The sequence below is a fragment of the Schistocerca gregaria genome, chromosome 5 (genome assembly GCF_023897955.1).
Source record: "Schistocerca gregaria isolate iqSchGreg1 chromosome 5, iqSchGreg1.2, whole genome shotgun sequence".
Taxonomy (NCBI): Eukaryota; Metazoa; Arthropoda; class Insecta; order Orthoptera; family Acrididae; genus Schistocerca; species Schistocerca gregaria.
Window position 1 is genome coordinate 87,201,365 of NC_064924.1, and position 17,107 is coordinate 87,218,471.

The 17,107-nt window shown below is 46.6% G+C and overlaps 1 protein-coding gene across 1 annotated transcript in view; it reads right to left on the minus strand.

The window, feature by feature from the left end:
• The window catches only part of LOC126272624 (venom dipeptidyl peptidase 4-like), a 348,387-nt gene that overhangs the window by 110,477 nt on the left and 220,803 nt on the right, over positions 1 to 17,107 (minus strand). The window contains exons 5-7 of the mRNA XM_049975582.1: positions 11,533 to 11,585; positions 9,295 to 9,485; positions 1,129 to 1,313 (exon numbers count right to left, since the gene is read on the minus strand). Of these exons, the coding sequence (XP_049831539.1) occupies positions 1,129 to 1,313; positions 9,295 to 9,485; positions 11,533 to 11,585 (429 nt within the window). The remainder of the gene's footprint in view (positions 1 to 1,128; positions 1,314 to 9,294; positions 9,486 to 11,532; positions 11,586 to 17,107) is intronic.

The following is a 17,107-nucleotide window of genomic DNA, read 5'->3' on the forward strand; positions in this document are numbered from 1 at the left end:
GTACCCATTGCTCCTCAGAACACTTTCCAGGTGTTGCCTTTCGCGTCTAAGGTGCGGCGACTCACAAAAAATTGCCATTTCTAGATGTGCTGGTCACAAGGGATGGCGAAAACCTGGGACAAGTGTGTATCGAAAACTGAAACACATGGACCGATACCTGCACAAACTGTGAAAGCACCACCCGAACCAGGATAACGACGTGATTAATACGCTCGTAATGCGATCAGGACGAATATGTGTGTTGCAGCACCTGAGACGCGAAATGCAACACTTGGAAAGTGTTCTGAGGAGCAATGGGTACTCCTCAAATTATATTAGATGTGTAACACAGCCAAACACTCGGCGAAGTAAGGAACCAGAAAAAGAAATGTCGGGTACGGCCTTTGTGCCACACATTCACAGAGTGACTGACAGAATCGGCCGTATATTGCGCAAACAAGGCGTAAGGGCGATTTTCAAACCGACAAGGAAGATCAAAGAGTGTCTTAGATCGGCAAGGGAGAAAAGGGACCCACTTGCAGTGTCGGGAATATATCGTATACCATGCACATGCGGAGAAGTTTATGTCGGAATAACTCGACGATCAGTCAAAACCAGGATCAAAGAACATAAGCGGCATTGTAGTTTGGGGCAGATGGAGAAATTGGCCGTGGCAGAGCACGCACTGAGTGAGACCGACCATGTAATAAAATTCACCGACACGGAAGTTCTGGCTGTAGAGAAGCACTATCACACCTGCTTGGTCAGAGAAGGTGTAGTGATACAAAAACACGCGAACAGCTTCAACAGGAAAGGGGAAAGCCTTAAGGTAAACAGATCCTGGCTTCCCGTACTGCAGCGAACGACCATCGCAGGTAGCAAGAAGAGAACCGCACCGGAAATGACCGCGGGGAAGCCCTCGGACGTTGGCGCGGCAGGCACTTATAGTCCGCGGCCGCGAGCTCGGTTCCAGTTCACCACCGACAGTGGAGGGTGAATCTATGACATTGCCAGCCACTGGTCCTGGAGAAACTTCAGTAAAATCAGATCGACGTCGGCCGAAGAACCCGAGGTAGTTTGTCAGTGCCGATTCTATCCTCTTCTGGCAGCACCAGCGAAACCGTCAAGTTGCTACGGCCAGACGAGTACCTTGGAGTAGCGGAAGGAGACGACGGTGGCGTACTGCCCCTTCAGGAGGCCGGGCTGCCCGTAGCGCAGCAGGCTGCTGCTCTGCACGGCCGAGTCGTCGTAGCGCGCCAACACCAGCCGAGACCCGCTGGGGGACCACCAGATGGCGCCCTCCTTGTTCAGCGACTCCTCGGCGCTCAGCGACTCTGCAACACCGGCGCCGCTGCACTGCCGCCACTCGCCGACGGCTTCCTCAACAAACCGCTGCATACTACCGCGGGCATCGTGAAAATAGCCACTTCAAGGTCATCCCACAGCCTTACAGCGTTGCAGGTTAGTGATGATTTCAAATATTAGTAAAAATTACGAAAAAAATATTAGACGTCTCTACTTTAGGATATGACTGAGTAATTTCTAAAAGAAAATTCTTTCCAGCTGACACGAACAAAAATATAAACTCACGTTGCAATAAATTTTAAAGATAATATTTTTTTTACCTCAATCTGTCAAAAAGGGGTGGACTCAGCCTCGTAATGCCAATTGAGGAGCTACTCGACCGAATAGTAGCAGCTTCGGTGAGAGCGGTGTGCTGACCCCACACCCCTCCTATCCACGTCCTCCACTGAGAATGACATGGTGGTCCGATGGTCCCGGTAGGTCACTCGTGGCCTGAATACGGAGTGCAATCCGTCGAAAAAACAGAACCACTGACATATTTGCACTGAAAATAATATATGAACATTTTCAACGTTTAGAGGGAGTGGTCAGAAAACCAGCCAGGTTAGCCGAGCGTGCTAACGCGCTGCATCCTGGACTCGGGTAGGCGCGCCAGCCCCGGATCGAATCCGCCTGGCGGATTGACGACGAGGGCCGGTGTGCCAGCCAGCCTGGATATGGTTTTTAGGCGGTTTTCCACATCCCCCTAGATGAATACCGGGCTGGTCCCCACGTCCCGCCTCAGTTACACGGCTCGCAGACATCTGAACACTTTCGCACTGTTCCATTGATTACACTCGTCACAGACAGTTGGGGTACACTTATTCCTTCCCGGGGGTACGGGGTGGCAGCAGGAAGGACATCTGGCCACCCCTTCAACTAACATTGCCACATCCGATTACCCATGCCGACCCTGCGTATCTGCAGGTAAAACAGCACAAGCAAAAGAATGAGAGTGGTCAGAAAATGTCTGAAACGCTTGTAGGAATGTTGCATGGTAGGTTGTACTGACACTCAAATGTTAAGAAAAAAATTCTATACGTTGTGCCGTTTCCGAGTTATTTAACACTGAAGTTAGCCAATCAGGTCGTCGCGAGTGCAAATTCAGGTTTCATCCAACCGAAGCACTAGTTGGGTAGCACCGGACGTAGCAGGCCGCTTGAATGTGAGCGCGCGACGCCCTGATTGGCTAATTTCAATGGTAAATAACTCGGAAGCGGCGCAATATATAGAATTTTTTCCGTAACACTCTGCCGTCCGGCGACACCACAGTGGTGTCGTGTGTATAGTATAGCTCAGTGGCCGGCGGTACCACAGTGCTGCCGTGTGCATAGTATCGCATAGTGGCTGGCGACAGCACTTAAGTATCTTTTGCATTCTGCTGGTGTTTTGTTTAGGTTACAATAAGTTAAACACACGTCAACAGTCTTTGGTTTTTATAAGTTCTTGTTCGTCATAGCAGATGAAAGAGACGATACGATTGTTTACCATGACTGTGCGGAGCTTAACTTGGAGCTTGCCACTACATCGGATACGTCTCATCATGATCCGGTTGACAGACTTTCAGGTCACATAAGGCAACACCAACTAATATGCCTAAGCATTTCCAAAAGGAATAAACGAAAATGAAGAAACTGGCATATAAGTTCCAAAAATTAAAAAAAAACTTACTGTGCAAGTCTTGGGGAGTTGCGTTACATCTTGGAGACTGTTTTTCTGCATATTATATGAAAGAGAAATACTAAGTACCAAAGACAATGCAGATAAACAAATATGTGAAACAAATAAGTTTTTTATTTATTTACGTATGTATATCTACGAAATTTCATGAAAGTAGTGGAACAGGACTGAGAACTTATGAGAACTAACTATGAGATTAGAAAACCATATCAATTTATAATCTCCCGATAATGTCAAAACGGCCAGCGATAAGCCAAGTAATCCGAATTAGCGCTATCGATGCCGAGCAAATAAATTCGTACGAGACGTGCGGACGGCAAATTATTAACATTTATGTCTCGGTACAATCCTCCCTGCAACATCCCTACAAGCGTTTCAGACATTTTCTGACCATCCTATAGATGCATATGATACATGTTTTATCGTGAAAACATTAAGGTGTTCTGACATAAAGAAATACCGTAAGCGATGTGTAACCATTTCGCATATGAAACGAAAAATGTCGTCGCTGAATTCGCGTGCCGTTAGACGTTTAAGAAACTTTCAGCTAGAAAGTTGTTAAGAAAAGAATGAAATTAATTTTGGTAAGATCTGAGACATCAGAGTGTCTCGTGTCACGTATGAACACATTGTACTTACGAGAGACTCCGTCGGCGACTGCGTGCGAGTACCTGTATGCCGCCGACAGATTTTAGTTCCGACGGCTCGATTTAATACGGCCGAGAGTACTTCCTAACTCTTGGAAAGGTTTTGTTTACAGCTCCTACTGACCCTTCGTCACTGCACCCATCACCCAAATCGCGCTACACAGAAGTAATTGTCGCTACTTTCAGGCCAATATTTCCGCTGAAGTCGGGCAAAATACGAGGGTCGTTCAATAAGTAACGCCCCACATTAAAAAAAAAGAAAAGCCATTAATACACATAGACAAACGTCCTTGTTGGTGCAGCACATCTGATATTTGTTCTGTGCCCCAGCGAAGTTTCGAACCGTTCTAGCAGATGGCACAGCCGTAGTACAGCGTCAGAATGTATTGTTTGAGGCTTTCCCGGCGCTGCATCTGCTTGATAGGTTTCCGGGAATTACGCCGGATAACATTGTAGAAACCGCACAACATTTCAGCGAAACAACTGCCCGCCATCTTCAGGTGCTACTGTCGCATCGCTGAGAAACTCGCCAATTTATATGTTGGCTATCTAGAACAGCGCAGGCGCCAGCGGGGCATAACGTCATCGAAGACCAATCGTAGACAGCGTCGAATACCAGAACCCTCTGCTGGAGAAACAGTCGCGGTCTGCGGAAGCGCGCCGCGGCGCGGGAAAATGCGGCCGGGAGCGACGGACCCCGACCGCGCGCGCGACGTGTTGGCGCGAGATTTAAGCATCTGCGCTAAGGCTTCCCATCTGCGTTGCCTCGGTGCAGTTGCTAATCTGCGGCTGACGATACCTTAGTGCCGCCAAGGCTGGCTCCCAGGCTTTGCTCAGGTGAAAACCCGTGTCTCTCTTTATTAGGTCGCTTATACGTATTTCGACCGCCTCTTTGATGATGGAGTCCCAGTATGTGGAAGCATGCGAGAGGATCTTGGTTTCTTCATAATTCATGCCGTGTCCCGTGTCAAGGCAGTGTTCAGCAACCGCAGATTTCCCTGGCTGACCCAACCTCGTGTGACGTTTATGTTCGTCGCATCTTTCTTTGACCGTACGACACGTCTGGCCAATATAAGACTTCCCACATTGGCACGGGACTTTATATGTTCCTGGTCTCCTCAGGCCGAGGTTGTCTTTAACAGTGCCCAGCACTGAATTGCACTCGTGCTGGAGGCCGGGAAACACATTTAATCCGGTATCTCTTGAAAATTCTGCCCATCTTAAAAGACACGCCACCGACATACGGTAGAAAAACCAACCCCGTGGTGTTCTCTGCCTCTTCAGGCTGTTCTTGAGGTTTAAAGGCGTGCTGGTCGAAATGCGTTCCGGTTCTGCTTCTCGGAGTACCCGTTCGGGGCAAACACAGAGCAGAGATGGCTAAGCTCTGCCTATAAGATGTCCTGATCTGAGATGGCTTTAGCCCTATGCACAGCGTCCGTAATACACCGCTGCGCTGTGAGGGATGATGACAGCTTGTAGCTGTGTGCACTACGATCACTACCAAATACACGTCACTGCACCGTCCCACGGAAGACTGAAACTACAAGTGAACACACGATGTCACATAGAAACACCGAACACTCACCCAGCGTCATTCTACTGCACTTACATCAGTGCATATGGGACAACAGAGTTATGAGGTGGGTGAACCACAGAGCTTAGTGCCTGTGGGCTGCAGGCAGCCTATGTAACCTTGAGGTATCTAATTTCGTGGCGGCCACTCTAGTCTCAGTATGCGCTCCACAACATCTACGTGGTCACAGGCCAGATACGGTTCAATCTGCTAGAAACCGCCTGTTGAGATTATGTCTGTCTTCCTTGCGCCTACTCGCCGTGCTCCTGTCCATCCCCACACCCAAATAGAGGCAGGCATGGCGGTGTATACCTCTTTCTGAGTATAAGCACATGAGCGATTTATTTCACACCTGGACTCCAGTGATCGAGCAGCAGCTCTAGGTTGGATGCGCCCGTGCGATTGGCCAGTAGACACTATACAGGGTGTTCGAAAACAAGTGTCGAACACTTTCAGAGGTGGTAGTACTCATTGAAACAAGAAAAATAAGTCCAACAAACGCACACTTTCCAAGATAAACACGTGTTCATAGGAAGGGTTCCTCGACACTTGGTTGAGATATTAGCGGAGTCGTTGCAGTGGCGCTCCGTCAAATGCTTCGGCAGGGTATTATGAAGTCTTACGCACAGTGCTCTACCTACCATTAGCTAGTCTGCAGTCAGTTGTGTGGTTCGAGTCGTATTGTAGGCTACGTTAGTTTTCGTTATGTTTGTGTGCCTTATTGTACAGTACTGTTGTTTCTGGGTACGTATCATGGTGTTTTACCTTCTTCCAAACGCGGATTCATCTATGTGCTTACTGTTATTGCGCTGTGTGTACGTACAACTGATATAGTATGTATATATTTTCTCTCTTCCACCAAATGGTAGCAATGGAAGCCTACTACTCGACGAGTGAAATTGCTGATATGACATTCTGCTACGGTTTAGCTACGATGTAGCCTGCGAGACCATGCCCACTACGCTCAAAAATATCTACAGCGCAGAGTGTCCTGTGATAACGTGTTCGGAAGACTTTTGCAGCGTCTGAGGGACACAGGTACCCTTGCACTTCGGAAGACTGACAGCAAAAGACCCTGCACAGCTCACATGGAGGAGCATGTGCCACGTTCGATGGAAGAAACCAGTGTGACCAGCAGCAGAAGAAGTTGTGTCACACCCTCTTATCTGCTGTACCCATATCACTCACTGCGCACTCAGGCCCTAAGGCCACAGGAACATCATGGCAGATGACGGTCGTGTCAATAGCTTTTGCAGAAGTGTGACGCGATCCGCTATTCACATCCAAGATTTTATTTACCTATGACGCGGGGTTCAAAAGAGAATTTCCAGATGTAAAGCCCCAAGCAATTCGGGAAAGAGGACATCTACACCAACTTTCAATCAACGTATGGGCAGTTGTACTTGACAATGGACTATTACGGCCATACGTGCCAGCACAAATGTTAACAGGGGCGCATTACCTGGAATTTCTCATTAATGTATTGCCTACTTTGCTGGAGGCTGTGCCATTGCGGCAACGAATACAAATGTGGATCATGAATGATGGCTCACCAGCACAATTTCGTCGCAAAGTGCACGACCATCTAACACAGACATGTCAGGACAGCTAGATTGGTCGTGGCGCCTCGCACCTTGAACTGCTCGTTCCCCACACTTGCATCCCCTAGACTTTTGTTTATGGGGACACTTGGAGGAAATGGTCTACGCCACGCCAATCACCGATGTGCAGACAATACAGGCTCGCGACTTCAATGCGTGCCAGCAGGTATGCTTCAAAGGGTGCGTCAATCCTTACGCCGGAGGTTAGAGTGGTGCATTTTCGCGAATGGACGGCACGTTGAACACCCCCTATAAACACGTGTTAATCCAGAAAGTATGCATGTTCAGTCCCATGTTTCTTGGACTGATATTAGGAAGTATGCGTTTTCAGACCCATGTTTACTGGACCTATTTTTCTTTTTTTTTTTTTCGTTGAGTGCCATAACGTCTCTAAACATTGACACACATTTTACGAAAATCTAGTAAACTACTGGCCATTAAAACTGATACACCATGAAGATGACGTGCTACAGACGCGAAATTTAACCGACAGGAAGAAGATGCTGTGATATGCAAATAATTAGCTTTTCAGAGCATTCACACAAGGTTGGCTCCGGTGGCGACACCTACAACGTGCTGACGTGAGGAAAGTTACCAACCGATTTCTCATACAGAAACAGCAGTTGCCGGCACTGCCTGGTGAAACGTTGTTGTGATGCCTCGTGTAAGGAGAAGAAATGCCTACCATCACGTTTCCGACTTTGATAGAGGTCGGATTGTAGCCTCTCGCGATTGCGGTTTATCGTATCGCGACATTGTTGCTCGCGTTGGTCGAGATCCGATGACTGTTAGCAGAATATGGAATCGGTGGGTTCAGGAGGGTAATACGGAACCCTCTGCTGGATCCCAACGGCGTCGTATCACTAGCAGTCGAGATGTCAGGCATGTTATCCGCATGGCTGTAATGGATCTGAGTCAACAGATGGGAACGTTTGCAAGACAACAACCATCTGCACGAACAGTTCGACGACGTAGTAGCATGGACTACCAGCTCGGGTGCCATTGGTTACACGTCTCGGTCACCTCTTGTCCGCATTGACGGCACTTTGAACAGTGGACGTTACATTTCAGATGTGTTACGACCCGTTGCTCTACCCTTCATTCGATCGCTGCGAAACCCTACATTTCAGCAGGATAATGCGCGTCCTCATGTTGCAGGTACTGTACGGGCCTTCCTGGATACAGAAAATGTTCCACTGCTGCCCTGACCGTCACGTTCTCCAGATATCTCGCCAATTGAAAACGTCTGGTCAATGGTGGCCGAGCAACTGGCGAGTCACAATACGCCAGTCACTACTCTTGATGAAGTGTGGTATCGTGTTGCCTGAAAGTGAAATCACTTGTCAATTCTAGTATAATATTTTTTTTTCCAATGAATACCTGTTTATCATCTGCATGTCTTCTTGGTGTAGCAATTTTAATGGCCAGTAGTGTATATATATCAGAGTCAGCCAGGTGTGCTAGTGATGTGCAACCAAAAAGGTTGCGACAGAAACGTGCTGCCTGGAGAAGTACTCTTACTAGGCCAGGAATATGCAGCTACTTCCATTTTATATTTTCCTTTCAAATTTTCGCGTACTCTTCTTTGCTCATAACGGTGTTGCTATCTGAGCTCATAGCTGCTTCCCTTTCTGTAGAAGTTTCTTGAATTTTCTTTTGCGCTACATCTATCTTTCTCGCAGTCAAGCATGGTTCTACATTTTTGCATTTCTCCTGCAACGTTTTCTGCTAACCTTTTCTGCTTCACCAATCTGAACATCGTATCCGTCTCATTTTTAGATGTCAATATTCCCTTTTCCCTGTATTTCATATTTTCTCGTTTCGTATGTTCGTTACTAGTCAAAAATGTGGGAGAGCGTTGAATCCAGGAATACTTATCTAGCTGGCCACATATATCACCACCTGTTGGTTAACGTGTAGGAATTAAGTTGTGGAAGTATTACTCACTCAGCGCTCACGTTTCGAGAAGGACAGGTGCAGGAGCGGTGAATAGGGCGAATTTCTGACCTGATGACCTATAGGAGCATCCCCAGTAAGACATTTCTGTGAGACTTTGTTTGAAGAGCACTCACTCATAAAAGAAATAAAAGAAAGAGAGAGTGGGGGGAGGAAGAGAGAGAATAAACTACCATTTGCTGTGTATTACTGTATTTATATTCTGCACTATCCGCATTTCAGCTTTTGTGCCATTAGTTAGCACAATGATGAAAGTTCTTCATATCCGGAAAAGTCAGTCTACAGGAGGTAAACAAGCCCTGTTTACCTGCTTTGGACCGACTGTGCCAGACATGACCTGTTAATGGTCTAAGAACTTTTAGCACTGCACTGAATAATGGCATAAAAACCGAAATCTAGATAGCATAGAAGATAAGTGCAGTAATATGAAGTCAAATGGCAGTTTTTTCTTTCAGAAAATATTGCATAATTGTGGCTCAGCACCATCGAAAAAAAAGTTTTTTCTTCGCCTTACCGTCCGTCAGTTCGTTGGCGACGCCGTTGTAGATGACGTCTGGGACGCCGTCGTCCGTGATTCGCACTGGCTGGCCGCCCACCTCAGGCACGTAGTACAGATCGTTCTGGAGCACGTAGGCGAGCGCGTTGCCCTCTGGCGACCACTCCACGAACTGCAGTCGCTCCCCGCCGGCGATCTGCGTAGTCGTGCTGCCGACAGCAGAAGTAAAATGCCCCACCTAATACCGCAAAATATATATGGAATGTAATGACTGTGTCCTTCCATAAGCAAAATATTCGCAAACTCCCTCTCTGTTGCCGCTGTCCACCTTTGATACACGTGACTCTATACACTGCGCGCAGTCCAGTGCATTGTTGCATTTAAGATGCTGAATTACTTCGTTTCGCCAACCTCACAACTTATCGTTGGCAAATTAACACATAGAGCTTTTTTTTACTCTGTCAAGCAGTAAAGCAATTGCCTCCATCTCGTGACAGTTGCACTTCTTTCTCTTTTGGTTTCTCAATCCGTCACATCTCTTTCTCCACGTCCCTCCCCCTCCACTACTCCTGTTTGCATCACATTCGTATTTCTCTCCCTCTCACTCAACCACCCTTCTCGCCAATGTTCGCAGGTTAAATCTTTCATCTACATCTACATATACATACATTCTCTGCAATCCACCATACGGTGCGTGGCTCAGGGTACCTAGTACCACAACTAGCATCTTCTCTCCCTGTTCCACTCCCAAACAGAATGAGGGAAAAATGACTGCCTATATGCCTCTGTACGAGCCCTAATCTCTGTTATTTTATCTTTGTGAACTTTCCGCGAAATATAAGTTGGCGGCAGTAAAATTGCACTGCAGTCAGCCTCAAGTGCTGGTTCTCTAAATTTCCTCTGTAGCGTTTCACGAAAAGAACGAATCCTTTCCTCTAGACTCACACCCGAGTTCCTGAAGCATTTCCGTGACACTCGCGTAATGATCGAACCTATCAGTAACATATCTAGCAGCCCGCCTCTGAATTGCTTCTATGTCCTCCCTCACTCCGACCTGATAGGGATCCCAAACGCTCGAGCAGTACTCAAGAATAGGTCGTATTAGTGTTTTATAAGCAGTCTCCTTTACAGATGAACCACATCTTTCCAAAATTCTACCAATGAACCGAAGACGACTACCGCCTTCCCCACAACTTCCATTACATGCTTGTCCCACTTCATTTAGCTCTGCAATGTTACGCCCAAATATTTAATCGACGTGACACTGTCGAGCGCTACACTACTAACAGAGTATTCAAACATTACAGGATTCTTTTTCCTATTCATGTGCATTAATTTATATTTATCTATATTTAGAGTTAGCTGCCATTCTTTACACCAATCACAAATCCTGTCCAGTCACCCAACGACGACACCTTCCCGTACACCACAGCATCATCAGCAAACAGCCGCACATTGCTATCCACCCTATCCACAAGATCATTTATGTAGGTAGAAAACAACAGCGGACCTACCACACTTCCCTGGGGCACTCCAAACGATACACTCACCTCCGATGAACACTGACCATCGAGGACAACGTACTGGGTTCTTTCTGATGGTAAACTTCTTGTACGCATGAACTATTATACTGTGTCGCAGCAGCAATGGTCAACATTCAAGGATGTGACAGGAACACAAAAGTCTTGCAAACATGAGCTCTAAAATGCATACGTTGAGAGCACTGAGCATTTCTTCACTTACAATACTGTGAAAGAAATCTGTTCTACTGCCAGCTCATTGCTTTCCACCATTTGGGAGGTGGTAGTGCGAATCAAAACAAGAAATGAGTGTCCAGTAAATATGGGCTCTAAAGTGCATACTTTAAGAGCTATGAACACTTGTTCATCTTCCCTACGGTGAAACACATCTCTTCTATTGATTTCATAATTATGGCTGACTGCGCTACCGCATCTTACAGGGCAGGTGGAGAACTCTTGGAACGAGAGGATATTAGGCGAATGATCTGACCTGCCCGTTTCCCCGACTTAAATCGCACCCAGCACGTGTCGGATGCGTTGGTGAGACGCGTTTTAGCACGTCCACATGCACCAACGACCACCCAGCAATTGTTAACATCACAGTGACACCGTTCCTTTCTTTAACTACGAATTTATTGGACTGAACTCTGGCAAGTCTGTTTCTGACACACCTGGAACACAGGCCACGACACACATTAACACAAAAGTGAACAATTCCTTCATTATTTTCACTTACTTTTTCGCAATGTTGTAGGCAACGTAACGCGCAATTGCTGAATGTCGGAATACCTGGAAGAGAAAAATATTGGATGTGAGTAGAACAGATCAGGTTTGTAATTATATTAGATTCTGAAATAGAGAATTTAGCCAGAATACGCTTAAATTTACAGTTTCTCAGCCGTGTCAATATTTTCATGTCACAGAGAAAAGGTTTTCGGAAGCGAAAACATACAGTGAGCCTTTTGCCGCACATTGTATTTAGTGAACACTTGAAGCCGTCTTGTGGAACACAATGTACCAGGTTATAACGCCATAATTTCGCTATGTCCAAGGTTTTAAAAAGTCAAGACATAGGCTTACAGTTGGCACTCCAAGTGATGCAAAGCAAAGATCGTCTGGCGGCCGCTGTGGCCGAGCGGTTCTAGGCGTTTGAGCCTGGAACCGCGCGACCGCTACGGTCGCAGGTTCGAATGTTGCCTCGGGCGTGGATGTGTGTGATGTCCTTAGGTTAGTTAGGTTTACGTAGATCTAAGTTCAAAGGAACTGATGACCTCAGATATTAAGTCCCATAGTGCTCAGAGCCATTTGAACCATTTGAACCAAAGCTCGTCCTACGCTCTTCTTGTTTCGCACCTGCTGATGTGTGTAAACGAAGACATGTGTAGTTCATGAAAAGCACATTATTGTACATGTTATACAAGATTAATTCATTTGGATAGCCCGTTTTTGGCTTACAAGGACATCACCAGACTTTGACTCACTCTCGTCGTCAAACAAGTTACAATATTTGTAAACAACGTTGGAAAAGATGTTACCCATCTAGACTGAGGCACGAACACACAGTAAATGTCACCGCAATGAGGTCTATTTCAAACTGAGGCAACTGCCGATAACGCTATCTTGCATGAGTACGCACCATCTCCATATCCTTCACACTGACCACTCTACATATGATGGTCTTCTTTTCTTTCTTTTTTCTTTATTGAGTTTCGATTCCCCCAAAGGAGGCGGGCTGGCAGCAGCTTAGTATGCCGCTCTTCAGCCTACAGACTTTGTCTTAAAAAGGTGAAGATAATAAATAACAAAAACAGGCGATAAAATCGCAGACGTAAATGTAACATGGCGAAATAAATCGTGGAACTTAAAACATAGAACAAAGAGATGATGATGCTAATAAAATACATATAAAGCAGACAGGTGAAATAATAGACAGACTACTAAAAAACACGGTGACAGTCTGCTTTCTGTTCGCAAAAGACATCAAATTCACACCCAGAGGCAGCATGGTTTCTGTTCGCAACACTTTGGAAAGACGAACAACACCGAACATTCACTTGAACACTGCACTAGAAAGTTGGCAAATATGACGTACCACAGCTGAAAGGGTGATGGGAAACTGAACAGATGATGGGAAAAAGGGGGGAGGAGAGAAGGAGCCAATGGAGGATGAGGACCTATAAGAGGGGTTGGGGGTGCTGGGCAGACACGACAGGGAGTGGGGAAGGCAGAGGAGGGGAATACAAAGGACTTGGGGGGGAGAAGGGAGGTAGGGAGAGGTTTGGTGGGGAGAAAACAGGATGGGAGGGGGGGGGAGAGGGAGCCCAGGGAAAGGAAGAAAGCATCATAGTTGATAGGAGGGATAAATGGAGGGAGAGAGGGCATCATCCTGGAGGGGGAGTTGATGGAAGCCACCTTGGGAAAGGAGATGAAGGGTGTAGAGATTGAGGGTAGGGCAGGGAGCATGGACGTGGGAGGAGAGGAGCAACCAGGGGATGAGGGGGATCAAGGCGGCAGGAGGTGTACAGTTTGCGGATATGTTCAAGGAACAGGAGCAGATGGGGGAAAGGATTGAGGTCATAGAGAACCCACGTAGGGGACGAGAGGTGTATACGGAAGGGGAGGCGGACTGCATGGTTCAAATGGTTCAAATGGCTCTGATCACTATGGGACTTAACATCGTAGGTCATCAGTCCCCTAGAACTTAGAACTACTTAAACCTAGCTAACCTAAGGACATCAGACACATCCATGCCCGAGGCAGGATTCGAACCTGCGACCGTAGCAGTCCCCCGGTTCCGGACTGCAGTGCCTAGAACCGCACGGCCACTGCGGCCGGTGCGGACTGCATGTCGCTCAAGGATCTGGAGGGACTTTGAGGGGGGGGGGGGGGGGCAGATATCCAGGCGGGACTGGCATAACAAAGGATGGGACGGATTAAAGATTTGTAGGTGTGGAGGATGGTAGAGGGGCGCAACCCCCATGTCCGGCCTGAGAGGGGTTTGAGGAGTCAGAGGCGGCTGTGGGCTTTGGGTTGGATGGAGCGGAGATGAGGGATCCAGCTGAGGTGACAGTCAATGGTGAGGCCAAGGTAGGTGAGGGTGGGGGAGAGGTGTACGACCTACGGTGATTGCCTGGGTCTTGGAAGGATTGATTTTCAGGAGCGATTGGTTACTCCATGCAGCAAAAAGATCAAGATGATTCTGGAGAAGGCGTTGGAGGACATCTGATGCTGTTTACACCCTTTATATACCCTACCAGGGCTGGTAACACAGCTATTCACGAACAACAGTAACGGCCACTGCGACCTATCTACCTGTCACAGAGAATCGCAACTCTAATAATTCATATGAACGTACTCACATAATTGATTCGCCTCGATGTGCAATGGATCAACCACATTCGGTGCGGATGTGCAGTTGCGTCCGACCTCCTGCGGGAACCTCCAAGTAGCGAGCACGGAGGGCCGGGACAGCGACAGCGGGTAGCTGGCGCGAGGTGGGAGTGTGGGTCGGCCGAGAGGCGTACAGAGCTAGTCTGCGCAGTTGCGACAAACACTGTCGGTGTGGGGCTGTGGTTAACATAACTTAGTAGCAAGCACGAGCTCCAAGGTTTTCGAGTCCCAGCCCGGCACACGTTTTCACTCTTCGCCACTGAAGCCGCACAAAGTCCTGACGCAGCTGATATCATTAATCCCTTACTTTTCCTTTCCTTTCTTCCCCCTCCCCCTTCATTTTCTTACATCATTTACACACACACCGATGGCATGTACGTGTATGAATTTGACGTCTACGGTGTCTTCCGGACGCTTCACTTTTCTTCGGAAAGTGTCTATCTGTATGCGTGTGACAGACCCAACCGCCATTTAGTATGAGCAATGACACCATATACCTTCCATTTAGTGGAAATAACCTTCTGGCTGAACCATGCGAGTCAGCGTTCAGGGCTAAGAGCAACAAGTGTACTGAGATTGGTACTTCGGACCGCAAGACGTCTTCGTTTATGATGTTGATAGGCAGTGCGTTGCGTGTTATATCACATTCGCGATACGCTGAAACAATGTATAAAGGGTGATTTCAAGTGGCCATTGAATCCAGTGTCCTAACTACTGCGCCACCTCGGTCGGTGGTTGTGGTAATATCATCAGGATAGCCGGTAATGAAGTTTTTATGTACTATGGGAAAGGACCAAAATGTCAGAAAAACTGCTCTGTGCTATGTTCATATATCGTAAAGTATTAATGATGTGGTCAAATTTATTGTAGCTGAAAGTAATTTGTCTAAACTCTTATTAATCCAGCTGCAAACGCAATAAAATGTTTTCTGCAGGGTATTACAATGTCATTTCATACCAAATTTGCAGTATGCCTTGGTCGTGTGACTGCATGATAGATGCTGAGAATTCCTATCCCTCTTCTCTGTTATTCCCATTCATTTAAAGGCTTGTGATGATAACTTGTTACACTGTCTGTTTTTTGTGCAAACAGGCAGTGGACCTGTGTACGTCCTTCATACTATGATCAAATAACGAAGGGTAAAGACGGCTGACACAACGATTTTGCCGAAATGAGACAGTGGTGCCTATCGGAAAAGAATACTCAATGAAATATAGCGAGAAGTAGCGAGCAAAGCTGAGGCAGACCGAGGGCGAAACATACTTCGTTTGTACAACAGAGAGAGATTTTATCATCTACGGCGAGAGACGTAATTGTTCTACCAGAAGTGAATATTACTTATTGTTTCACGTCAAAACTGTTCTTTTGTGTGTTCACTAATAAAGTGTTTCTTTCATTGCAACCTGTGGACAAACATTATCACGTGCTGCCCTTGCCACCTCGAAGGGCCAAGATCAAGTTGTAAAACTACCGTAGGCTACTGTAGGCTATGATCAGTAAGCGTGGACTACGGTAGTTCTCCCAGCACCTTTGATCAGATACGGTCGTACCCACGTTACCGGTACGTCAGGTGTGTTGCATACCAGCTGGGCGTTCGCTAATAACGATCGCTGTCTTTAAGTACTCGTATATGGTCTGTGTCCTACTAGATTCCCCCATAAACCAGAAGAGGTGAACCGTCTAGAAACTAAGTGAGTATATATAAAGGGCTGCGTAAGCTACAGAATATATTCGCTCTACATAGTTATCCTTCTGTTACTTAAAAATAAAAAGTATTTACAACAAAATTGAAATTGGCAATAGTTGATTTGTAACGTGAAACAGAGGGAAGTTGTAGTAAAAATAAATAAAACAATACCGATTCATATTATAGTGCAAAAAAACGCAATTGTTTCAACAAAAAGGAAAATATAAAACGTGAAAAAATACAGGTTGTATCAAAAAGAATCATCCGATTTAAAAATCATAACTATTATGTTACTTGAGATAAGTGCGTGAACAACGTACTGTTGGAAAGAGCAAACTCTCGAGTTTTACGTGGTTCCCGCTAGGTAGCAGCCGTGTGCGCCTACTTCGGTCATAGTAAAAATGGTGTCTGGCCAACAGAAAGCTTTTTGTGATCTACGCTTTGCGCAGTGTGGGTCAATAATAACTGTTCAGCGTGACTTTCGTACTAGGTATCGTGTGGATCCCCCGACTGCACAGACCACTAGACGATTGGCATAAAAAATTCCGAGAAACCGGTTATTTGTGCAAAGGAAAATCGCCGGGCTCTTCCCGAGTGTCTGACACAGAGGTCGAACGCATCCGCCATAGTTTCATAAGGAGTCCGCAGAAATCCGTTCGCCGTGCAACTCGACATGCCTCGATGTCCGTCTGGCGTATGTTGCGTCGACGTTTTCACATGAAACCATACAAAATTCAGCTATTGCAAGCTCTTCGTGAAGGTGAGGAACAACAACGTGTGGAGTTCTGTAATTTCGCTCTTGGCAAGATGAAAGATGACAGTTTTCTTCCACGCTTGGTATTCATTGACGAGACTACACTCCACTTAAATCGAAACGTAAACCGTCATAATTTGAGAATATGGGGTACGGAACAACCACGTGAAGTTGTGTAACATGAGAGGGATTCTCCAAAATTTAATTTGTTTTGTGCTGTTTCAGGCGAAAGGGTGTATGGTCCATTTTTCTTTTTGTCGAGAACACTGTTACAGGAAGGACATGTATCAATATGCTTGAGAAATTTATTTTCCCACAGTTGTAGACTGATTCGAACGACTTCATTTACCACCATGATGGGGCACCACCACACTGGCATCTGGAAGTGTGGGAATTTTGAAATCAAAGGATTACCGAGCGCTGGATCGGCCGCACTGGACCAAATGATTCAGCCTTACATTACTGGCCTTACATCACCGG